Source organism: Lipotes vexillifer, unplaced genomic scaffold, assembly GCF_000442215.2.
Source record: "Lipotes vexillifer unplaced genomic scaffold, Lipotes_vexillifer_v1.1 scaffold810, whole genome shotgun sequence".
Taxonomy (NCBI): Eukaryota; Metazoa; Chordata; class Mammalia; order Artiodactyla; family Lipotidae; genus Lipotes; species Lipotes vexillifer.
Genome location: NW_006797357.1, coordinates 567,537 through 588,647, shown reverse-complemented (window position 1 = coordinate 588,647; position 21,111 = coordinate 567,537). Strand labels below are relative to the sequence as shown.

At 36.5% G+C, this 21,111-nt stretch overlaps 1 protein-coding gene across 3 annotated transcripts in view; it reads right to left on the bottom strand.

The window, feature by feature from the left end:
- SLC38A9 (solute carrier family 38 member 9) overlaps nucleotides 1-21,111 on the bottom strand; it is an 82,138-nt gene that overhangs the window by 3,873 nt on the left and 57,154 nt on the right. For all 3 annotated transcript variants that reach the window (XM_007469270.1, XM_007469271.1, XM_007469272.1), the window contains 3 exons: nucleotides 15,539-15,645; nucleotides 3,548-3,661; nucleotides 1,817-1,965 (listed from right to left, as the gene is read on the bottom strand). In XM_007469270.1, the coding sequence (XP_007469332.1) occupies nucleotides 1,817-1,965; nucleotides 3,548-3,661; nucleotides 15,539-15,645 (370 nt within the window). The remainder of the gene's footprint in view (nucleotides 1-1,816; nucleotides 1,966-3,547; nucleotides 3,662-15,538; nucleotides 15,646-21,111) is intronic.

Sequence of the window (21,111 nt, the reverse complement as noted above, 5' to 3'; positions counted from 1 at the left end):
GAACCCGCGTCCGCTGCATCGGCAGGCGGACTCTCAACCACTGCGCCACCAGGGAAGCCCCCATTAAATCAGTTTTAATGTCATTAATCAGTTTTGGAAGGTAAAATAAAAGTTTTTTTGGGGAAATCGTTATTTTTCAAAAATGTTATTTATGTTAACAAGTAATGGTTTTATTATTGCTTTTTAAATAAATTAATAAACATTTTAAAAATTCTAATTTTTCATATGTTAAATATTGATGGATATAACCCACATAAGCTAAAGTTCCTGGGGGGTCCTCAAATAAACCTTAAAAGTGTAAAGGGGGGCTTCCCTGGTGGCGCAGTGGTTGAGAGTCCGCCTGCCGATGCAAGTGACGTGGGTTCGTGCCCCGGTCCGGGAAGATACCACATGCCGCGGAGCGGCTGGGCCCGTGAGCCATGGCCACTGAGCCTGAGCGTCTGGAACCTGTGCTCCGTAACAGGAGAGGCCACAACAGTGAGAGGCCCGCGTACCGCAAAAATAAAATAAAATAAAATAAAATAAAATAAATAAATAAATAAATAAATAAATAAAGTGTAAAGGGGTCCTGAAATCAAAAAGTATGCTCTAAAGTATGCAGCCTGTAGAGTACTTGTAACTGTAGGATAAATGATAATGTGTTCTTGGTGGCAGGGGAAGAAATGTAATGTGAACACAAAAGGGAATTCCAGACTTTTTACAAGAAGAAAAAACATTCTAACAGCCAACATTATGCAAAATAATGGCAGAAAACAGGAATAAGGCATTTACCTAGAATTTTTTTCATCTATTACTTCTCCGTATTTATTTTATTTTGGTGAATGTAAATATAGCAGGGTGTATAAACACAATAGAAATAATATTTACTGAAATCCAATGTAAGAACTGTAGCTGCTACTATTGTCAATGCTAGAAGCCTGGTAACTCTCGATTTCTGCTTTTAAAAGCTTTTTTGTTTTTAAACCTAAATATTTATAACTAATTATTTATTAAATGAGGGGAAAGACTGCATTAGTTCACTTCAAATAAACTGGTTAAGACCACTTGTTTAGCTGGTTACCGTAAATGTAATTTTTTTCAAATTTTATCCAAAAGTTTTCTTCATTTAAGATCATTTATTCCCAATAAAATAGGTCAGGACTAGGTACTTTTTACTAGAATGAATTCTATAATAAAACTTAATTAAGAGTAGGATTTAACCAGGGGTCCACAAGGAAGTTTCAGGGAAAGCTGAAGCAGTATATGGAAACTTCTCTTGGGTGAGGGTGACTAGCTTTGAACAGATTTTCAAAAGAACTCATCACAACTCCTCCATTACCAATAAGAGATTAAAAATTACAGCAATAGTTACAGAAGCAAATAGGAATTTAAACTTGTTATGTATCTCACCTTCAATCCTAAACAATGATCATTTATGTAAAAATGCATGAATGTTAAATATACAAGTAAATATCAATAACCAATAATTAAAAGAGTTGCTTCTCATTAGTCATACAGGTCCTACATACTATTAACTTCTTGGCAAAGAGTAGATTAATAGCGACTAAATCATAAGATAAATATAACTGGTATCAGAGCTAACATAAATTCACTGGAAGGAATTAACTTTAAATCATTCTGGACAAGGGAGAGGCTTCTATTTTTAAAGCTCTTCTGGGACAAGAACACCAATGATCTATCCTTGGTGTTAGGCAAATTTTTCATTGTTCATTAGGCAAATTTTTATAGCAAAAGGATCAGTCACATTTTAAACTGACCTGTTTGCACAGTCATTTGTTGCTTGGCACATCTTGCTGGTCAAGAGAAGAGCCCTTACCTAGGATAAACGTCACCGAAGATATGGCCCAACAGCTGGACACGAGCCAAGTAGCCTAGGAGTGGATATACAGTCATCATCTGGAACAGCAAGAATAACCTTGCAATGAAGGACAGGATGTCACTGCTAGGGAAGTTGTCTAAAAAATTCTAATCCAAGAAAGATAATAATGTTACAAATCAAATTCAGTATATACAAATTTATAAAATGGAATTTTTTCGCTTCGTTTGAACATGGGTGCCACTCAAATTGTGGTTTGTGGATGGGCGTCCATCCACAAACTGTTTGTTAACTATGATTCTTCAATGAGCTAAGTACAGAAATTGGAAGTAAGTGTTTGGAAACTTAAAGACATTTGACATTAGAATAAAAATGTGGCATTTTACGAAAGTATCAGTCTGCAAATGATTTGATATTGAAACAACAACAACAAAGAAGACCTTGTCCACCACTGACAGTCTGAGAAGTGCTGCTCTATAAGGTTCAAGCATAAATTTGTTTGAATAAATTTCAATAGCTAATTCAATGCTACTTCATCCTTAATAGTTCTCTTGCGTTTCCTCCTCTGAAACACTGTTACACTTTCAAAGTAAGATTATAGAATAAGGTGAGAGTGTATCTATCACCTACTATCATTATTATGTACAGTCTATCAATAAATAGAAAAGAATTTATTTCTCCTTCCTTTCATGATTCTTTTCTCCATTTTCGTTAGGCATCTAAGAAAAAAAAAGCTAATCACTCAGATTTTTTTTCCTTGCAAATACCACAGATATTCTTATTCCCAAGGGAGTGGGCTTTATATGGGATTGTTCACATCAGGGGAATTTTCAGCAAACATTTGGCTGCCAAAGAACTTCTGGAATCAAGGAAATCAAGAGAACATTTCAAGCTATCATAACAGCAATAACTCAAACCCATTTATCTTACAAAGATGAGAACATTATTACCACTATTATGCTGAAATAACCTTTATAATTCGTCTGTAATAAATCATATTATATACTCCACTACACTCTATTAGAGAAATTTCTTCTGCCTAGAAAGAAAATCACCTGTGCATGCTATTTCTTGTGAGAAATTTTTCAGTTACATAAAACTAGAGATTACACTATTCCCAGGTTTATGACAGGCCAAAGCAAAGAAAATAGTATTTATGGCAACCTTTTAGTAAAAGAATGTTTCTTTTATTCTTTCTGTCTCTCCCTCTGTCTTTTTAACAGTCAAATAGTCTTTCTTTGCTTTGATACTTGACACATAGTACCAAAATGGGTGTCAGACCTATTATTACGGACTGATGAACTAAGACACCAGTTTATTCAAGACATTTCCAGATCTGGACTTTGGATAATAAGGGAATTGAATATAGTCTCTGTGGAGGGTTTATAAATTCAAGACTACTACTAGTACAGTTCTCCACACACCCAAAAATTCTATGCATATAATAGGAATCATTTATTTGAGTACCACAAGGTGCCAGCATGCAGTAGGACTTCTTAGAGAGTCCATCTAAAAATCTATGGAGTATCTATTATAATATTTAATGGAAAAGGAAACTGAAGCTCACAAAGGAGGGGTAAGGTGCTTAAATTCCCACATGCACGGTAAATAGTAGAGACTGTATTCAAACTCAGGCCTGTCTGGTATTATATTTTGCTACTGTATCACACTGCTTGCTCTGCAGATATGAAGGTGTAAACAATCACACAGAGAGGGTACACAGTGCCTTACCTGCTCTATACAATCTTTGGATAATGGTGGTGAAGGAAATGAAACAAAAACCAGGACTCCAATATAGAAATAAGTTAATGTCACCAGCATATAGGCAATGGACAAGTCCCTCACCTGTAAAGAAAGAATAAAACTTCCACAATGTTGAATAAATTTTTAGTAAGTAAGTATGCCTGAATAGGCTAAATAATAAGACTGACAAATAAATATAAGATTTATCTTTTTGCTTTGTGTGTCTGTGTATACCTCCTGGGTATCCAGTTTGCTCAGAGAAAGTAGTTAAAACAAGATTCACATACTTTACAATTAGTCTGACAACTTTTTAAAAACTATTCTGGAGTATGTAGACTAAGCTACCTGTTGGCAGACTTAGAAAGTGTTAAATGGTGATTTAACATGATTGAAATGGTGATTAACATGATTGAAATTCTGACTTAATTTCAAAATGTAGTTCATTTACCCAAATATAAAATATTTAACTAAAGTAATAAAGCTAAGGGACAACAAGAAATCAAGAATAGGCTACTTTCTGTATGACTTATGGAATTAAAAATTTTTTTTCTTTTAGTGAATTAACTTAATTCATCAAAGCATGCCTAGACCAAGAGACTGGTATATATTAAAATATATTTAATAAAGAAGGAAAGCTAACGCAGACAGTAAGCAGGTATTAAAGACAAGCTTAATAAACCTAAACAGTAAACAAAAGGAAATCAAAAGGCAGCTGTTCAAACAGCTGCACAATCTTATGATTGGAACCAGTAAACAAATGGAGAACATTAAATAAATTGGATTGCTTTCTTCCACTGCTGTTCCCACCCTCCCAACCATCCCCATGCAAAGTAAAAAGCTCCAAGATATTTAATGAAGCCAGCTGTCAGATCCAAACAGAACAGATCCCACAGCTTATAAATCTGGTCTCCATCACCACTAAAGTTATGGCTAAATAATTCAGCACAACTAAATTATGGCTATAAGCCTATTCAGTTTTCACTTTAAACACACATTACTTCGAAAGCTAAGAAAACAGGTAAGAAAAAAAATTATATACAATTTTGCTTTAGTTTGATTCCACAGTAAGAAAACTGGACATTTGGTATTAGAGAACAATTCTGATTTTGGGGAAAACGTTCCTCCTTAAATGGGCTAAAGCAATAGTACAGAGTTATAGACTTAAATGTTGATAAATTCACTTAAAAAGCAAGTAAAACACTATGAGAAATCCAAAGTTAGGTCTAAGTTGACAATCAGCTTGAAAACAAAACAGGGATTTCAAACCCTAAATTAGACAGTGGATAGGCTATGGAACTACAGGAACCTGGATTATGGAGATTGCTTCCAGCCTTTTCAGAGTCTCTAATTGTGTAGGGTTGAAGAAGGAGAGGCTGACCAAACCTCCAGTGAAGTTCCAAAGTCTTTCCTCTAGTTCTTGAAGCTCTAGGGCCCATCTCAGGCTAGACGTCAGTCACCCCTTGGTTTGCCTGATGGTCTTGTGTAGTATTAACAGAAATGAACCAGGCAACTCTTATTTTCATATCAAAGGGTAGCAGTCTCCCATTATGACATTTGAAAGTCATTCTACCCTCAACCTACTAAATGTCACTCAAGAGCAAAGAAGTTTTGCAAAACGCAAAACCTTGGAAGGCCAAGAAGGCTGTGTCAGAGAGAGCTATATATAAAAAAGGACAGCTACCATTTCATGGAGTCTTTAGCCAGTATACCACATGATAAACACATTATTTTGAGCAGGTTTCCTGCAAAGATGTGTATCTTAGCAAACTTTGGGGAAAATCTGATGAAGATAAAAAGGCAAAGATGCAAGGGCTTCCTGATAAGATAGTTTCCCCCTTCTGCTTCCCTGTTCTTATAGCACTGTACACATATCTGAAATATAGCATCTACTACCCTATATTGTAATTGTCATGAATTTTTATTATAAAAGAATCTATATATATGATATGAGGATATCAATTGGAAAGAAAATGTCCTTTGACACCCAAAAAGTAGTCAAGGTTAATAGTTCTTCTATCATGTTGGTATTTTAATTTTTCCGTATCTAAGTTGGTCCATACTACTAGACTATGAGACCCCTGAGGACAAGGACTGTGTCTTCTTCATCTTTGTATCCCCAATCCCCAGGACAACACCTCGCACACAGTAGGAACTCAGTAAATGTAGGTAAAAATAATCATGCTGTCTACAATTATTAAGTGCTTCTAGGTACTAGGCTCTGTGCAAAGCACAGTACATATATTAACTCACTTAATGTAGGTACAATCCTTTTCTTCATTTTATAGATAAGTAAACTAGTGTAGCTAGGTTATTTTCTCTTTTTTTTTTTGGTGGCGTTGGGTCTTCATTGCTGCACGCGGGCTTTCTCTAGTTGAGGTGAGCGGGGGCTACTCTTCACTGTGGTGCGTGGGCTTCTCACTGCGGTGGCTTCTCTTGTTGTGGAGTGTGGGTTCCAGTAATTGTGGCGCACACGTGGGGTCCTCCCGGACCAGGGCTCGAACCTGTGTCCAATGAGCCACCAGGGAAGTCCCTACAACATTTTTCATGGTTACACAGTGAACAGTTGGTGAAGTCAATATTCAAACCAAAGACTTTCTGGCTCCAAACTGCATGCCCTTAGCTACTACAATGGAGAGCTAACCAGTTTCTAATACATTTGTGTCATAGTTAATAAACAATAGTAAAGAAAATGGTGAAAGAGAGGTAACAAGTTTTGAGTAACAAACGATACAATAAAGCACACATATAGGTGCAAGAGAAATAACTATAATCAGAAAAGTTCTATTTCACAGTAGCATAAATGTACATTCAGTAGAACTAGGTCAAGAGTTACATATCTGGGGACTTCCCTGGTGGAGCAGTGGTTAAGAATCCGCCTGCCAATGCAGGGGACACGGGTTCGAGCCCTGGTCTGGGAAGGTCCCACATGCCACAGAGCAACTAAGCCTGTGCGCCACAACTACTGAGCCTGCGCTCTAGAGCCGGTGCTCCGCAATGAGAGAAGCCACCACGATGAGAAGCCTGTGCACTGCAACGAAGAGTATCTCCTGCTCACCACAACTAGAGAAAGCCCACGCATAGCAATGAAGACCAACGCAGCCAAAAATAAACAAATAAATAAATTTACATATTAAAAGAGTTACATATCCGTTTTCATCTGAAAATACTCCAATGAACAGAAATGATATTTTAATATAAAAAGCAGCTGAGGTTTAGCACAATCCTGGGAAACATGCCACCTATGAAGAGCATGCACACATGTGGGCTTTGCTATTCTCTGGCTTGAATACAAGCCATCACTATTCTAGGCCTGGAGATACGGCCTCTTAAAAGCCTGTTTAATGGAAAATGGTGGAAAAAAACCATCTTTTAGAAAATGAGGCTCAAAGTAAAAAAATACTTAAAAAACAGGCACAAGTGACCATATGAACTGGTAATGTGTCAATCCTACACATTAATAAGGTAACTTATTCTGCCTCACAAATAAGCAGTGGCTAGCAGGGCTGGCACTAGAGAACTAATGACAGGAAGAATGACAACTGGGACACAAGTGGGTCTGGGAGCACATTCTGTTTCTCAAATACGTTTTATAATCTATCTGTTCCACGTACTGTTCATAGTGAAAATACTATCCAGTGGAGCATTTACTAAGAAAATGACAGACCTACCCCAAACATTTACATAAAAACTTCTGCTGATGTATATAGTTGAGTAAACTACACAGATTCATAAGAAGCAAGAAGTGAATAATAAATTAAGATATAAGGCATCTCACATAGTTTTTAAAGAAGTAAGCAGGGCATAAAACTAAACAAAGATAGGCAAAACAAAACAAAAAAAAGCACAATATAGGTTCTGATTCAAACATGATGAGGAAATTCAAACAAGATGAGGAAATACCATATCCAGGATGGTTATAAAGAATATATATTCTGATGATAAGAAATGAGGTGGATGATCTTCACCTCTACAACTTTTTTTTGGTAAGGTATGCCTTACTAAAAATAGAAATTATATCTCATTTAGTTATACATATAAAAAATTATGTTTGGTGAAAGAAAACCCATGAAATTAAATCAAATTTGGAAAACCTGGAAGATCTGAGCACTACACCTGTTTAGGAGCCTCACTGTTCTCCCTCACAAATGTCTTTAGATCCACGTCCAACTATAGTTTATATAGAAGAGAATGAGGACTTTTTATTCTTATATCTTCTTTTCTATTTTCAAGCTTTTTTTTTTTTTTTACTGATCTGTGAATGACTAACTCAACGTCAACATTAAGAATTCAGAGTTCCTGACAAGCTTCATATTTTCCGACTTAAATCTCAAGAAAATATTGTATCATGATATTAACAAAACGTCTGTGAGTCAAATTACTTACTGAAACCTGATTAAAAGTACAATCGTTAAATAAATCAAATGACAAAGTTTTTCTCAGAATATAGTACCCATTTAGCTTAATTTATGCAATATATAAGTATAGTCAAAAGGAGAGTGTTCTATATTTACAAGTATTTAAACTGCTTAGAATTTTGCTGGCACACAATGCTTCATAAATACTAGCTTTACCATTAGTAATTATTAATATTTTAAGAAGTTAACATGAAGTATAACTGATTTTTTGAAAGCTGGGCCACATTTCATATACTAGTTTCAATCAATTAAGACAGTAAGAAGACATCATCCATTTCAACTTTTATTTTTAAGCCTTTAAAAAAATATTTTCCACAAGTGACAAAAGTTGAGTTATATTTCATTAGCTGAACCTCACATATTAGTTCTACAAAATGCTAGTCCCAAAACTCAGTAGAAACAAGAACTCATTTTATGGTATTTATATATGGAATACGGATTTCAAGGCCCATTGAGTGTTTTTGTATGAAAGGCAGGCAGGACTCTTCCTATGTCCTTCGGGGACTATGAACAGGAACATTCATCTCTCTACCCAGTCCGGAGCTTCTCACACTGAGGAATGCACACCTTCAGGTAAACTGGTGTAAATTTCCAGCAAAGCTCTTCCTCTTAAGAATTTTCAGGAGCAAAGCTAAGTACAGACAGTCCTCTCTTTTCATGGTAGTATGAGACTGTGAAAGCGCCTGGACACCTTTCTGAGGAAGATACCTTCGCAGCTGCAGCACAGTTGGGGTTGGTCTGCTCCTGCCTCACCGCTGTTTGCTCTCACCCAGGAACAGGTCAGTCAGGAAGCTATGCTGCAGCAAAGGCTTGCAGATACTGGGAAGACCCCTTTAACACCTCACCAAGGGAGAATTACTCTATCCAGCCACAATATAAAATAACTGGAGAAGGGGTGTGCTGACTCGATCAGAGGCACAAAGGAAAGAAAATCTAAAAACGAAAGGACCAGTTCAGAGGCAAACCAAGACTCTGGGAGCCACTACAAGAAAAACTCTTTGAGATGAAGGTTCTAAGACTCTAAGATTTTTCAAAGTTGGTTCCAGATGAAGATCCGTAAGTGATTCATTGACTTGTACAGTCTTTCAGAGATTGTTAAGCAGATTACTTCCACCAGTATTGAGCAGCTGAAGTCACCAGTGCAGATGCTTATATCAACTAATTTAATAGATTAATGGTTGTTAAAAAAAATGACCATGCAGTGCAATCATAATAATCAATGGGAAAAATTATGATTGTTCCGTGATGCTTCCGCTTTCTCACGGTATAACTGTAAGAGCAAACTTCCCTTCTATGCTTTGGTGAACTGTCATATTCCTTTCTTCTAAGTTTTCATCAGCTTCCAACATTTCATTTTTTGTGCTTTCAATGTTGTGCAGTATCGCTAAGAATTCTTTCAATGTGAAGTTTTTTGATAGTGTCATTTCCTCTGCAACATCTTCATCCTTTTCATCACAACCACTTTTTTCATTCATGTTGATAAGTTCACCTTGCCTAAGTTCCTCTGGCTGCATACCTAGAGTCTCTCGAATGGCAGCAATGTCAAAACTTTCACAGTCAAATATGTTTGATTCAAATTTCATTTCCACCATTATTACTTTTTGTTTCATTTTTGCACTTTTGTGTTTGTTTGCCAATTTCCTTTTGATTCTCCATTTTTGTAAAATATAATGTGGGTTTACCACCTGGTGACAAGGAGGCAACTGAACTATCTGCTTTGTCATCTGGATGTAACGTGAATAATAGATGGGCAGTGACCAACCTCTGACAGATTTTGAAAGAAGTGGTGTGACTAGTAACTAATCATGTTGTGCATCTGTAATTTATGGAGTGAATTATGAACTGAAGGGCTAGTAGTTACTACTTTATGCAAGTACTCATAATTCAAATCCTGTGGCAACCTAAATTTGAACCATGTGGTTAGGGGGTACTGACATAATTTAACTAAGCCATAGTAACTGAAATTTATGCATATGGGAGCTGTGCAAAGTGAAGTCTGCCTGTAATTTAACTCAGACTGTTTTCAGACTGTTTTCTAGTAAGACAAACTAATTATGAGCACAATAAAAATATGCATGAGTGTTTAAGATAAAACATGAGAGTTCACTGAAATTGTGTTCTTCACCCCCAGATACCCAGCATATACAAGGTGTTCTTCTCTGTCATTAAGGGGACTTTGGTGGTAAAGTTTGAGAAATACAGCCTTATGGATAGAATGACCCAATATACATGAGAATCCAACTTCACAAAATGTGTTTCTGTGGTACTTGGTCTAAGCTGGCATAGCTGATAAGGATAGATAGGTGACTTGGCTGACACCAAGGTATACACTGTTAATGACATACACTATTTCCTGTAAAGATAAAATAGACTTTTCCCACATATCTTTAAACTTCCTAAACGTGTGGTAGGCAGCTTAGTTCAAGTGGCAAGAGTCACGAAATTTGTGAAGGAGAGGAATTTAAGAGTAAAGGCCATAAAGTATATCCTCAATTTTCCCTCTACACCCCAACGGTCCAAATGATTATTTAGGATAAGTAACATTTTCTTCCTATTCCCTCAAAAGGTTTAAAACTGTTTATGATAAAAATACAATAAGACTAAACATTTCCAAAATAAAAACTCTATCTAAAGTGTGAGGGATACAGGGAAAGATAAAAACTCTAAAAATACATTTGCCTAAGAAAAGTTATAGAAACAGATAAAAGAACTTAATACTTTAAGTTTTCCAAAAGTCAAAGCAAAAATTGAAACAAGAATAGTTATATGACCCTTATTGTCAAACAATGAGTTTATTAAGAGAAACTTTTTCCTAGCCTTGAACACAGGAAATTTTCTCTCCACAGTCTTTGTATAAAGGATGTTGAGCAATTTAACAAAGACTATCCCAATTACAGTTCTTAACAAACAGTGAAGCAACATTCTGCATATGGTTTTCTTGTATTACCCTGAAACCTTGGTAAAAAGCCAGTTTTAACATTAAAATCTAGTGCAGTGATGAGAGAAGAGAGAAAGAAATAACTGATGTGGTTCAGTTATATATTTTTCTGAGACTCTAACATTAACATCATAGGAAGAAATCTTGGAGAAGACTTAATATGTTCTCATTGCAAAACAAATTTAAAGGCACTAGAAAAAATCTGCGGGATACTCTCCTGTTAATAGAAAGATCCACAGTTTGTAAATGTCAGGAAAGCAAGGGTAAGAGAGGTAGAAAAGCTAAAAACTTCTAGCCCCTATTATACACCAGGTCATGTTAAACACTTTTCCTATTTTATAATATTTGATTATGATTAAAAACTTGAGAGGTAGGTATCAAATTAGGCTATTTTTATATACAAAGAAAATGAAGTTTGAAGATCACCAAGCTAGGAAATGGGGAAAAATCAAGGTTTACTCAATTCCAACACCACTCACAGGTAATATGCCAGTCGTATGTAACCAGGTAACAATAAAGATGAAAATGGAAGAGCTTGACTTATATTCTTGCCCTAATTTGAGACCTAACTTCCTTCTACTTAGAAAGGCCCTCATAATGACTCTGCCAAACATTACTTGAAGCCTTCTCAGAATCCCCAGGCACAGTGAACTCTTCTTTCCTTTGTATTTCAGTAACAATTATATAGACTCCTATTAGAACTTCATCATTTTTGTTTACATCGTTAGAAGCTATCAAATTGAATTCAAATTGTACAAATAAGGCCACAGGTAACTGGTTAAATTTTGCTTCCTTTGGGTTTAGTTTGCTCTTCTTTTTTCCAGTGTCTCAACATAGAAGGTTAGGTTACTGATTTGAGATCTTCTTTTCTAATGTAGGTGCTTACAGCTATAAATTTCTCTCTAAACATTGTTCTAGCTGCATCCCATATATTTCATTATGTTGTGTCTTCATTTTCAGTAATCTCAAAGTACTTTTCTAATTTTTCTTGTGATTTCTTTCTTGACTCACTAGTTATTTAGGAGTATGCTGTTTAATTTCCACATATTTGTCAATTTCCCAAATTTCTTTCTGTTATTGATTTCTAACTTCACTGTGGTCAAAGAACATACTTGGTATGATTTCAGTCCTTTCAAATTTATTGACTTGTTCAGTGACTCAGCATATGGTCTATCTTGGTAAATGTTTCATGTGCATTTGAAAAGAATGTGGATTCTGTTGTTGTTTGAGAGAAGACTTTTATAAATGTCAATTAGATCAAGTAGTCATGTTTTCTATATCCTTACTTATTTGGTATTTGTTCTATCAATTATTAAGGGAGGGGTGATGAAATCTCTAATTATAATTGTGGATTTGTTTACTTCTTGCAGTTTTGACAGTTGCTGTTTCATTTACTTGGAAACTCTGTCACTTGGTGCATACGTGTTTAGGATTATTATGTCTTCTTGATGAATTGATCCTGAAAGATCATCATATAATGTTCCTCATTATCTTTGGCAGTACTCCTTGTTCTGGAGTCTACTTTGATATTAAGACAGCCTCTCTTGGGGCTTCCCTCATGGTGCAGTGGTTAAGAATCCGCCTGCCAATGAAGGGGACATGGGTTCGATCCCTGGTCAGGGAAGACCCCACATGCTGTGGAGCAATTAAGCTGGTGCGCCACAACTACTGAGCCTTTGCTCTAAAGCCCACGAGCCACAACTACTGAAGCCTGTGAGCCTAGAGCCTGTGCTCCACAACAAGAGAAGCCGCTGCAATGAGAAGCCCACACACTGCAACAAAGAGTAGCCCCCGCTTGCCACAACTAGAGAAAGCCAGGGCGCAGCAATGAAGACCCAACACAGCCAAAAATAAACAAATACAAAACAAATAAACAAACAAAAAAAACCTCAGCCTCTCCACCTTTCTTATGTTTAGCGTCTGCATGGTATATCTTTAAAGTAAATTTCTTGCAGACAGCACACAGTTACGTTTTGTTTTTTAATCAGACTGACAATCTCTGTCTTTTAGTTGTAGTCTTTAGACTATTTTTAATATAATTATCTATACTACTTGGTTTGAATCTATTATCTTTCTGTTTGTTATCTATTTGCCCCATATAGTCTCCTTTCCTTTTTCCTGTCTTCTTTTAGATTACTTGGGTATTTTTAAAGATCTTATCACCACTATTTGCTATTATCTGTACATCTTTTTTTTTTTTTTAGTGACTGCTCTACAGTAAACTATGGCCCATGGGTGAAATCTAGACCACTGTCTGTTTTTGTAAATAAAAAGTGAAATCAAGAAAACCCTCCCATTTACCACTGCAACAAAAAGAATAAAATATCTAGGAATAAACCTACCTAAGGAGACAAAAGACCTGTATGCAAAAAATTATAAGACACTGATGAAAGAAATTAAAGATGATAAAAATAGATGGAGAGATATACCATGTTCTTGGATTGAAAGAATTAACATTGTGAAAATGACTCTACTACCCAAAGCAATCTACAGATTCAATGCAAGCCCTATCAAACTACCACTGGCATTTTTCACAGAACTAGAACAAAAAATTTCACAATTTGTATGGAAACACAAAAGACCCCGAATAGCCAAAGCAATCTTGAGAATGAAAAACGGAGCTGGAGGAATCAGGCTCCCTGACTTCAGACTATGCTACAAAGCTACAGTAATCAAGACAGTATGGTACTGGCACAAAAACAGAAAGATAGATCAATGGAATAGGATAGAAAGCCCAGAGATAAACCCACACACATATGGTCACCTTATCTTTGATAAAGGTGGCAGGAATGTACAGTGGAGAAAGGACAGCCTCTTCAATAAGTGGTGCTGGGAAAACTGGACAGGTACATGTAAAAGTATGAGATTAGAACACTCCCTAACACCATACACAAAAATAAGCTCAAAATGGATTAAAGACCTAAATGTAAGGCCAGAAACGATCAAACTCTTAGAGGAAAACATAGGCGGAACACTCTATGACATAAACCACAGCAAGATCCTTTTGGACCCACCTCCTAGAGAATGGAAATTAAAAAAAAATAAACAAATGGGACCTAATGAAACTTAAAAGCTTTTGCACAGCAAAGGAAACCATAAAGAAGACCAAAAGACAACCCTCAGAATGGGAGAAAATATTTGCAAATGAAGCAAGTGACAAAGGATTAATCTCCAAAATTTACAAGCAGCTCATGCAGCTCAATAACAAAAAAACAAACATTTCTCCAAAGAAGATATACAGACTGCCAACAAACACATGAAAGAATGCTCAACATCATTAATCATTAAGAGAAATGCAAATCAAAACTACAATGAGATATCATCTCACACTGGTCAGAATGGCCATCAACAAAAAGTCTAGAAACGATAAATGCTGGAGAGGGTGTGAAGAAAAGGGAACACTCTTGCACTGCTGATGGGAATGTGAATTGGTACAGCCACTATGGAGAACAGTATGGATGTTCCTTAAAAAACTACAAACAGAACTACCATACGACCCAGCAATCCCACTACTGGGCGTATACCCTGAGAAAACCGTAATTCAAAAGAGTCATGTACCAAAATGTTCATTGCAGCTCTACTTACAATAGCCCGGAGATGGAAACAACCTAAGTGTCCATCATCAGATGAATGGATAAAGAAGATGTGGCACATATATACAATGGAATATTACTCAGCCATAAAAAGAAACGAAATTGAGCTATTTGTAATGAGATGGATAGACCTAGAGCCTGTCATACAGAGTGAAGTAAGTCAGAAAGAGAAAGACAAATACCGTATGCTAACACACACATATGGAATTTAAGAAAAAAAAAATGCCATGAAGAACCTAGGGGTAAGACAGGAATAAAGACACGGACCTACTAGAGAATGGACTTGAGGATATGGGGAGGGGGAAGGGTAAGCTGTGACAAAGCGAGAGAGAGGCATGGACATATATACACTACCAAACGTAAAGTAGATAGCTAGTGGGAAGCAGCCGCATGGCACAGGGAGATCAGCTCTGTGCTTTGTGACTGCCTGGAGGGGTGGGACAGGGAGGGTGGGAGGGAGGGAGATGCAAGAGGGAAGAGATATGGGAACATATGTATTTGTATAACTGATTCACTTTGTTATAAAGCAGAAACTAACACACCATTGTAAAGCAATTATACTCCAATAAAGATGTAAAAAATAATAATAAAAAATTAAAAAATTTAAAAAATAAAAATAAATAAAAATAAAGTATACAGGAGGATAAAAAAAACAAAAAAACCAAAAGTATATTCTTGACTAGGGCAAAACTATTGTCTACTATTATTCAGAAATTTTTTAAAAATCTGAGAGGTGTGTTCATTAATATTAAAACCAGATAACATGGTATCAACAATAAAGGAAAATCTCAACCAAAAGTGTAAAAAAAAAAAAAAATTTTCTTGCAACACAGTCACCACCCACTTGTTTACATATTATTGTTACTTTCATGCCACAATAGCAGAGCTGGGTCACTGTAACCACACGGCCCACAAGGCCTAAAATATTTACCACCTGAACCTTTACGGAAAAGTTTGCAGACCACTGTTTTGTGGTTTAAATTTAAAAATTAGTATCTGGTAACAAAAGTCAAATCCTCAGGTAATTACTCACATTGTTTTCTTGGTTCTTGTTGTTCTTCAAGAGGGTGATAATACAATTATGAATAAAGAAAGCAAGGGTAAGCACCCCAGTCAGCTGTGGAAACTGAAATCTTATCTCTAGGAGAAAAAGGGGGGGGAAAAACACATTAAAACTGACAGTTGGAAAATGAATATTAGTAGCTGAAAGTTGATTACTAAAAATTAGTTGTCTCTGTTTTGTCCAGGGAATAAGAATATTAAAATGTCTTTACAAAGTTCCTCAAGGCTAACATTAAACTAACAAATACTTGAAAAGGGAAAGAAAAGGAATCAAGAAATGACTACTCTGTGAAGGTACTTTATATCAGTTATTTCTGTTTGAGGTCATACAACTAGTATGTGGCAGGGGAAGATCAAACACAGGGTCTGTCTGATTAGAAAATGGGCAGAACACCATGGAGAACAGTATGGAGGTCCCTTAAAAAACTAAAAATAGGGCTTCCCTGGTGGCGCAGTGGTTGAGGGTCCGCCTGCCGATGCAGGGCACACAAGTTCGTTCCCTGGTCTGGGAAGATCCCACATGCCGCGGAGCGGCTGGGCCCTTGAGCCATGGCCACTGAGCCTGAGCGTCCGGAACCTGTGCTCCGTAACAGGAGAGGCCACAACAGTGAGAGGCCCGCACACCGCAAAAAAAAAAAAGAAAGAAAAAAACTAAAAATAGAACTACCATACAATCCAGCAATCCCACTACTGGGCATATACCCTGAGAAAACCATAATTCAAAAAGAGTCATGAGGGGCTTCCCTGGGGGCGCAGGGGTTGAGAGTCCGCCTGCCGATGCAGGGGACACGGGTTCGTGCCCCAGGTCCGGGAGGATCCCATATGCCGCGGGGCTAGGCCCGTGAGCCATGGCTGCTGGGCCTGTGCGTCCGGAGCCTGTGCTCCACAACAGGAGAGGCCACAGCAGTGAGAGGCCCGCATACCGCAAAACAAAAAAAAAAGAAAAGTCATGTACCACAATGTTCATTGCAGCTCTATTTACAATAGCCAGGACATGGAAGCAACCTAAGTGTCCATCGACAGATGAATGGATAAAGATGTGGCACATATATACAATGGAATACTACTCGGCCATAAAACGAAACGAAATTGAGTTATTTTCAGGGAGATGGATGGACCTAGAGTCTGTCATACAGAGTGAAGTAAGTCAGAAAGAGAAAAACAAATACCGTATGCTAACACATATATATGGAATCTAAAAAAAAGAAAAAAAAAAGTGGTTCTGAAGAACCTAGAGACAGGACCAGAATAAAGACACAGACGTACAGAATGGACTTGAGGACACGGGAGTGGGAAGGGTAAGCTGGGATGAAGTGAGAGAGTGGCATGGACATATATACACTACCAAATGTAAAACAGACAGCTAGTGGGAAGCAGCCAGATAGCACTGGGAGATCAGCTTGGTGCTTTGTGACCACCTAGAGGGGTGGGATTCGGAGGGTGGAAGGGAGACGCAAAAGGGAGGAGATATGGGGATATATGTATATGTATAGCTGACTCACTTTGTTATAAAGCAGAAACTAACAAACCACTGTAAAGCAATTATACTCTAATAAAGATGTTAAAAAATCTAAAAAAAAATGGGCAGAAGACCTGAATATACATTTTTTCCAAAGAAGATACACAGATGGCCAACAGACACATGAAAAGATGATCCACATTGCTAATCATCAGAAAAGTGCAAATCAAAACCACAATGAGATACCACCTCACATCTCACACAAAATGGCTATCATCAAAAAATCTATAAATAACAAATGTTGGTGAGGATGTGGAGAAAAGAGAACCCTAGTACACTGTTGGTGGGAATGTAAATTTGTGCAATTAATGGAAAACTAAAAATTAGAACTACCATATGATCCAGCAATTCCACTGCTGGGTATTTATCTGTAGAAAACGAAAACACTAATTTGAAAAGATAATGCACCCCAGTGTTCATAGCAGCATTATTTACAATAGCTAAGATACAGAAACAATCTAAGTGTCCATCAACAGATGAATGGATAAAGACGGTATGGTATATATACGTATAATGGAACATTACTCAGCCATAAAAAAAGAATGAAATTCTGCCATGTGAAGCAACGTGGATGAACCTAGAGAGTATTATGCTTAGTGAAATAAGTCAGAGAAAGACAAATAGTGTATGTTATCACTTATACATGGACTCTAAAAGATAAAACGAATGAATAGAACAAAACAGAAACAGACTCACAGATATAAAGAACAAACTAGTGGTGAACCAGTGGGTAGAAGAAAGGCAGGAAGGGCTAGATTGGGGTATGGGATTGAGAGATACAAAGTACTATGTATAAAATAAATAAGCAATGAGGATATATTGTACAGCACAGGGAAATATAATCATTATTTTGTAATGGAGTACAAATATATTGAATCACTACACTGTACACCTGAAACCAATATAATATTGTAAATCAACTCTACCTCAATAAAAAAAAATTCAGGTGTCTGACTGAATTTGTCTGACTTTAAAGTCCTTCCTCTTCTATTACTTGAACTTGCCACAAAAATACTTAGAAAAGTAATCAGGGAAGGGAGAATTTGTCATTTAACATTCTTCAATGGCTAATCTAAAATGCATTGCTTAAAAATACTGGAGATCATTTAAATGTCTACATAGAGGGGAATGGCTAAACTATGATGCAGTTGCTCAGTGGTACATATTATGCAAGAATTATGTTCCAGAGAAAGATTTTATGCTACAGCAAATGTTCATAAGTCAAATAGCATGTATAATACAATTTTACTTTTATTTTAAAAAGTGTGTGTATGTGAAAAAAAAAAAGACTGTAGAGATAGCCACAAAGTCTAAATAGTGCTTATCTCTGGTTAATGGAATTTATTGTAAATTAACCACTTACCTATATTCTCTAAATTTTCTACAATAAACACAATAAACATAAAGTTACTTTGAAATAAGAATAATAAAATAACATTTTAAAAGCACTGCCAATTTCTCTTTAAGGTTTGCTAATATTAAAAATGAAAAAATTTCTTTTATGTAGAAAAAGATGATGATTTACTCAAAAACAGTGCTGCATCTAGGCAAAGGAGGTGGCAAAGTGGAGGACAACCCATCACAAATGATTCCTTAGTGTAAAAAGCAGAAATGAAAAAAAAGCCCCCTGGCTTTTTACCATAATATTTTAGGAAAGGAAGTGAGAACAACTAAGAATCAAGCAGTAACTCTAAAAGAAATCAGGAAGTAAGATAAAAAAATATTACATACTTTTGTTTTATATCAAGTTTTTTGTCTGCTAGCTTTCATCTGAATTTTTATCTGTGGAAGCAATTCAAAATGTATTTTTCTTAGGAAAAGTCTCTCCATCTTCTGTCTATAATCTTTTAAAATCTTACATGTCAGCAACAAAGTAAAATGTGGGGGCAATTCCCACTTCTGTTTTTTTAAAAACTCTTAAATTGGGAATAGAAGCATATTTTTTTTTTTTGACATTCTGCACAAAGTGTAAAGGGTCCTTTTTTTATTATGTGTTACATAGGCAAAATTATTTAAATCAATAAATTTTTAATGAATTTCACATGTTCTGATTCTTTCCACTGCCAATCACCTTAGTTCCTCCAAAGTCATAATCTTCAAGATAAGATAGCCCTTTCACTTCCCTGGTGGCGCAGTGGTTGAGAGTCCACCTGCCGATGCAGGGGACACGGGTTCATGCCCTGGTCCGGGAGGATCCCACATGTTGCGGAGCGGCTAGGCCTGTGAGCCATGGCCGCTGAGCCTGAGCATCCGAGCCTGTTCTCCGCAACGGGAGAGGCCACAACAGTGAGAGGCCCGCATACCGCAAAAAAAAAAAAAAAAAAGAGTTTGACTGTTAGGTTTTTCAGTTTATTTAGCAACTCTGTCTTGTAGTTCTTTCCCACCGATCTAATACATAGTTCTATGAGTAAAAGGAAACCACAGAGTTACTCTATGAAGTGCTTCCAATGATATAGGTTTATAGTAAAAGCCCCATCGGGATAGACCTCAACAGAAGGATACTTTCTCAACAAGAAAAAGAATGATCACTTCAGATCAACAGTTAGCATTATATTTATATAATTATATAGAGCCCCAAATTTTGGGGAAGATGATAAAATTATTATTTATACATGACAGGCCTAACTCAAGAAATAATAAAAATCTCAAATAAATGGTCTAATTTTACACTTAAAGAAACAAAAAAAGAAGAACAAATGAATCCCAAAGTTAATAGAAGGAAGAGAAATAAAGATCAGAGTGGAAATAAATGAAATAGAGACTAAAAAGACAAAAGAAAAGATCAATGAAACTAAGAGCTGGCTTTTTTTGAAAGATAAAACAGACAAACCTTTAGTTAGATTAACCAAGAAAAAAAGAGAGGACTAAAATAAATAAAACTATAAATGAAAGAGGAGACATCACAACTGATACAACAGAAATATTACAAAGGATCGTGAGGCTACTGTGAACAATTATATACCAAAAAATTGGACAATCTAGAAGAGCTGGATACATTCCTAAAAACATACAACCTACCAAGACTGAATCATGAAAAAACGGAAAATCTGAACAGACCAGAGATTGAATCAGTAATCAAAAACCTCCCAACAAACAAAAGTCCAGGACCAGATGGCTTCACTGTGAATTCCACCAAACATTCAAGAATTAATACCAATCCTTCTCAAACTCTTCCAAAAAGTAAAAGAGGAATGAACACTTCCAAACTAATTTTACAAAGCCAGAATTACTCTGATACCAAAGCCAAAGACACACAAGAAAAGAAAATTATAGGCCAATGTCCCTGATGAACACATACAAAAATTCTCAACAAAGTATCAGCAACCCAAATTAAACAATACATTAGGACTCTCCTGGTGGCACAGTGGTTAAGAATCCACCTGCCAAAGCAGGGGACACAGGTCCAAGCTCTGGTCCGGGAAGACCCCACATGCCGCGGAGCAACTAAGCCCATGCGCCACCACTACTGAGCCTGCGTTAAGTAGTGGTGGCGCATGGGCTTAGTTGCCACAACTACTGAAGCCCGTGTGCCTAGAGCCCATGCTCTGCAACAAGAGAAGCCACCTCAATGAGAAGTCCGCACACCACAACGAAGAGTAGCTCCTGCTCACCACAACTAGAGAAAGCCTGTGAGCAGCAACAAAGACCCAACGCAGTCAAAAATAAATAAATAAAATAAATAAATTTTAAAAATACATTAAAAGGATTACACACCATTATCAAGTGAGATTTATTCCAGGGATGCAAGTATGGTTCAACGTGTACAAATCAATCAATGTGATACACCACATTAACAAAATGAAGAATAAAAATCATATGATCATCTCAATGATGCAGAAAAAGCATTTTACAATATTCAACATCAATTTATAATAAAAACTCTCAACAAACTGGGTATGAAGGGAATGTATCTCAACATAATAAAGGCCATATATGACAAACCCAGAGCTAACATCATATTCAATGGTGAAAAGCTGAAAACTTTTCCTCCAAGATCAGGAACAAGGATGCCCATTCTTGCCATT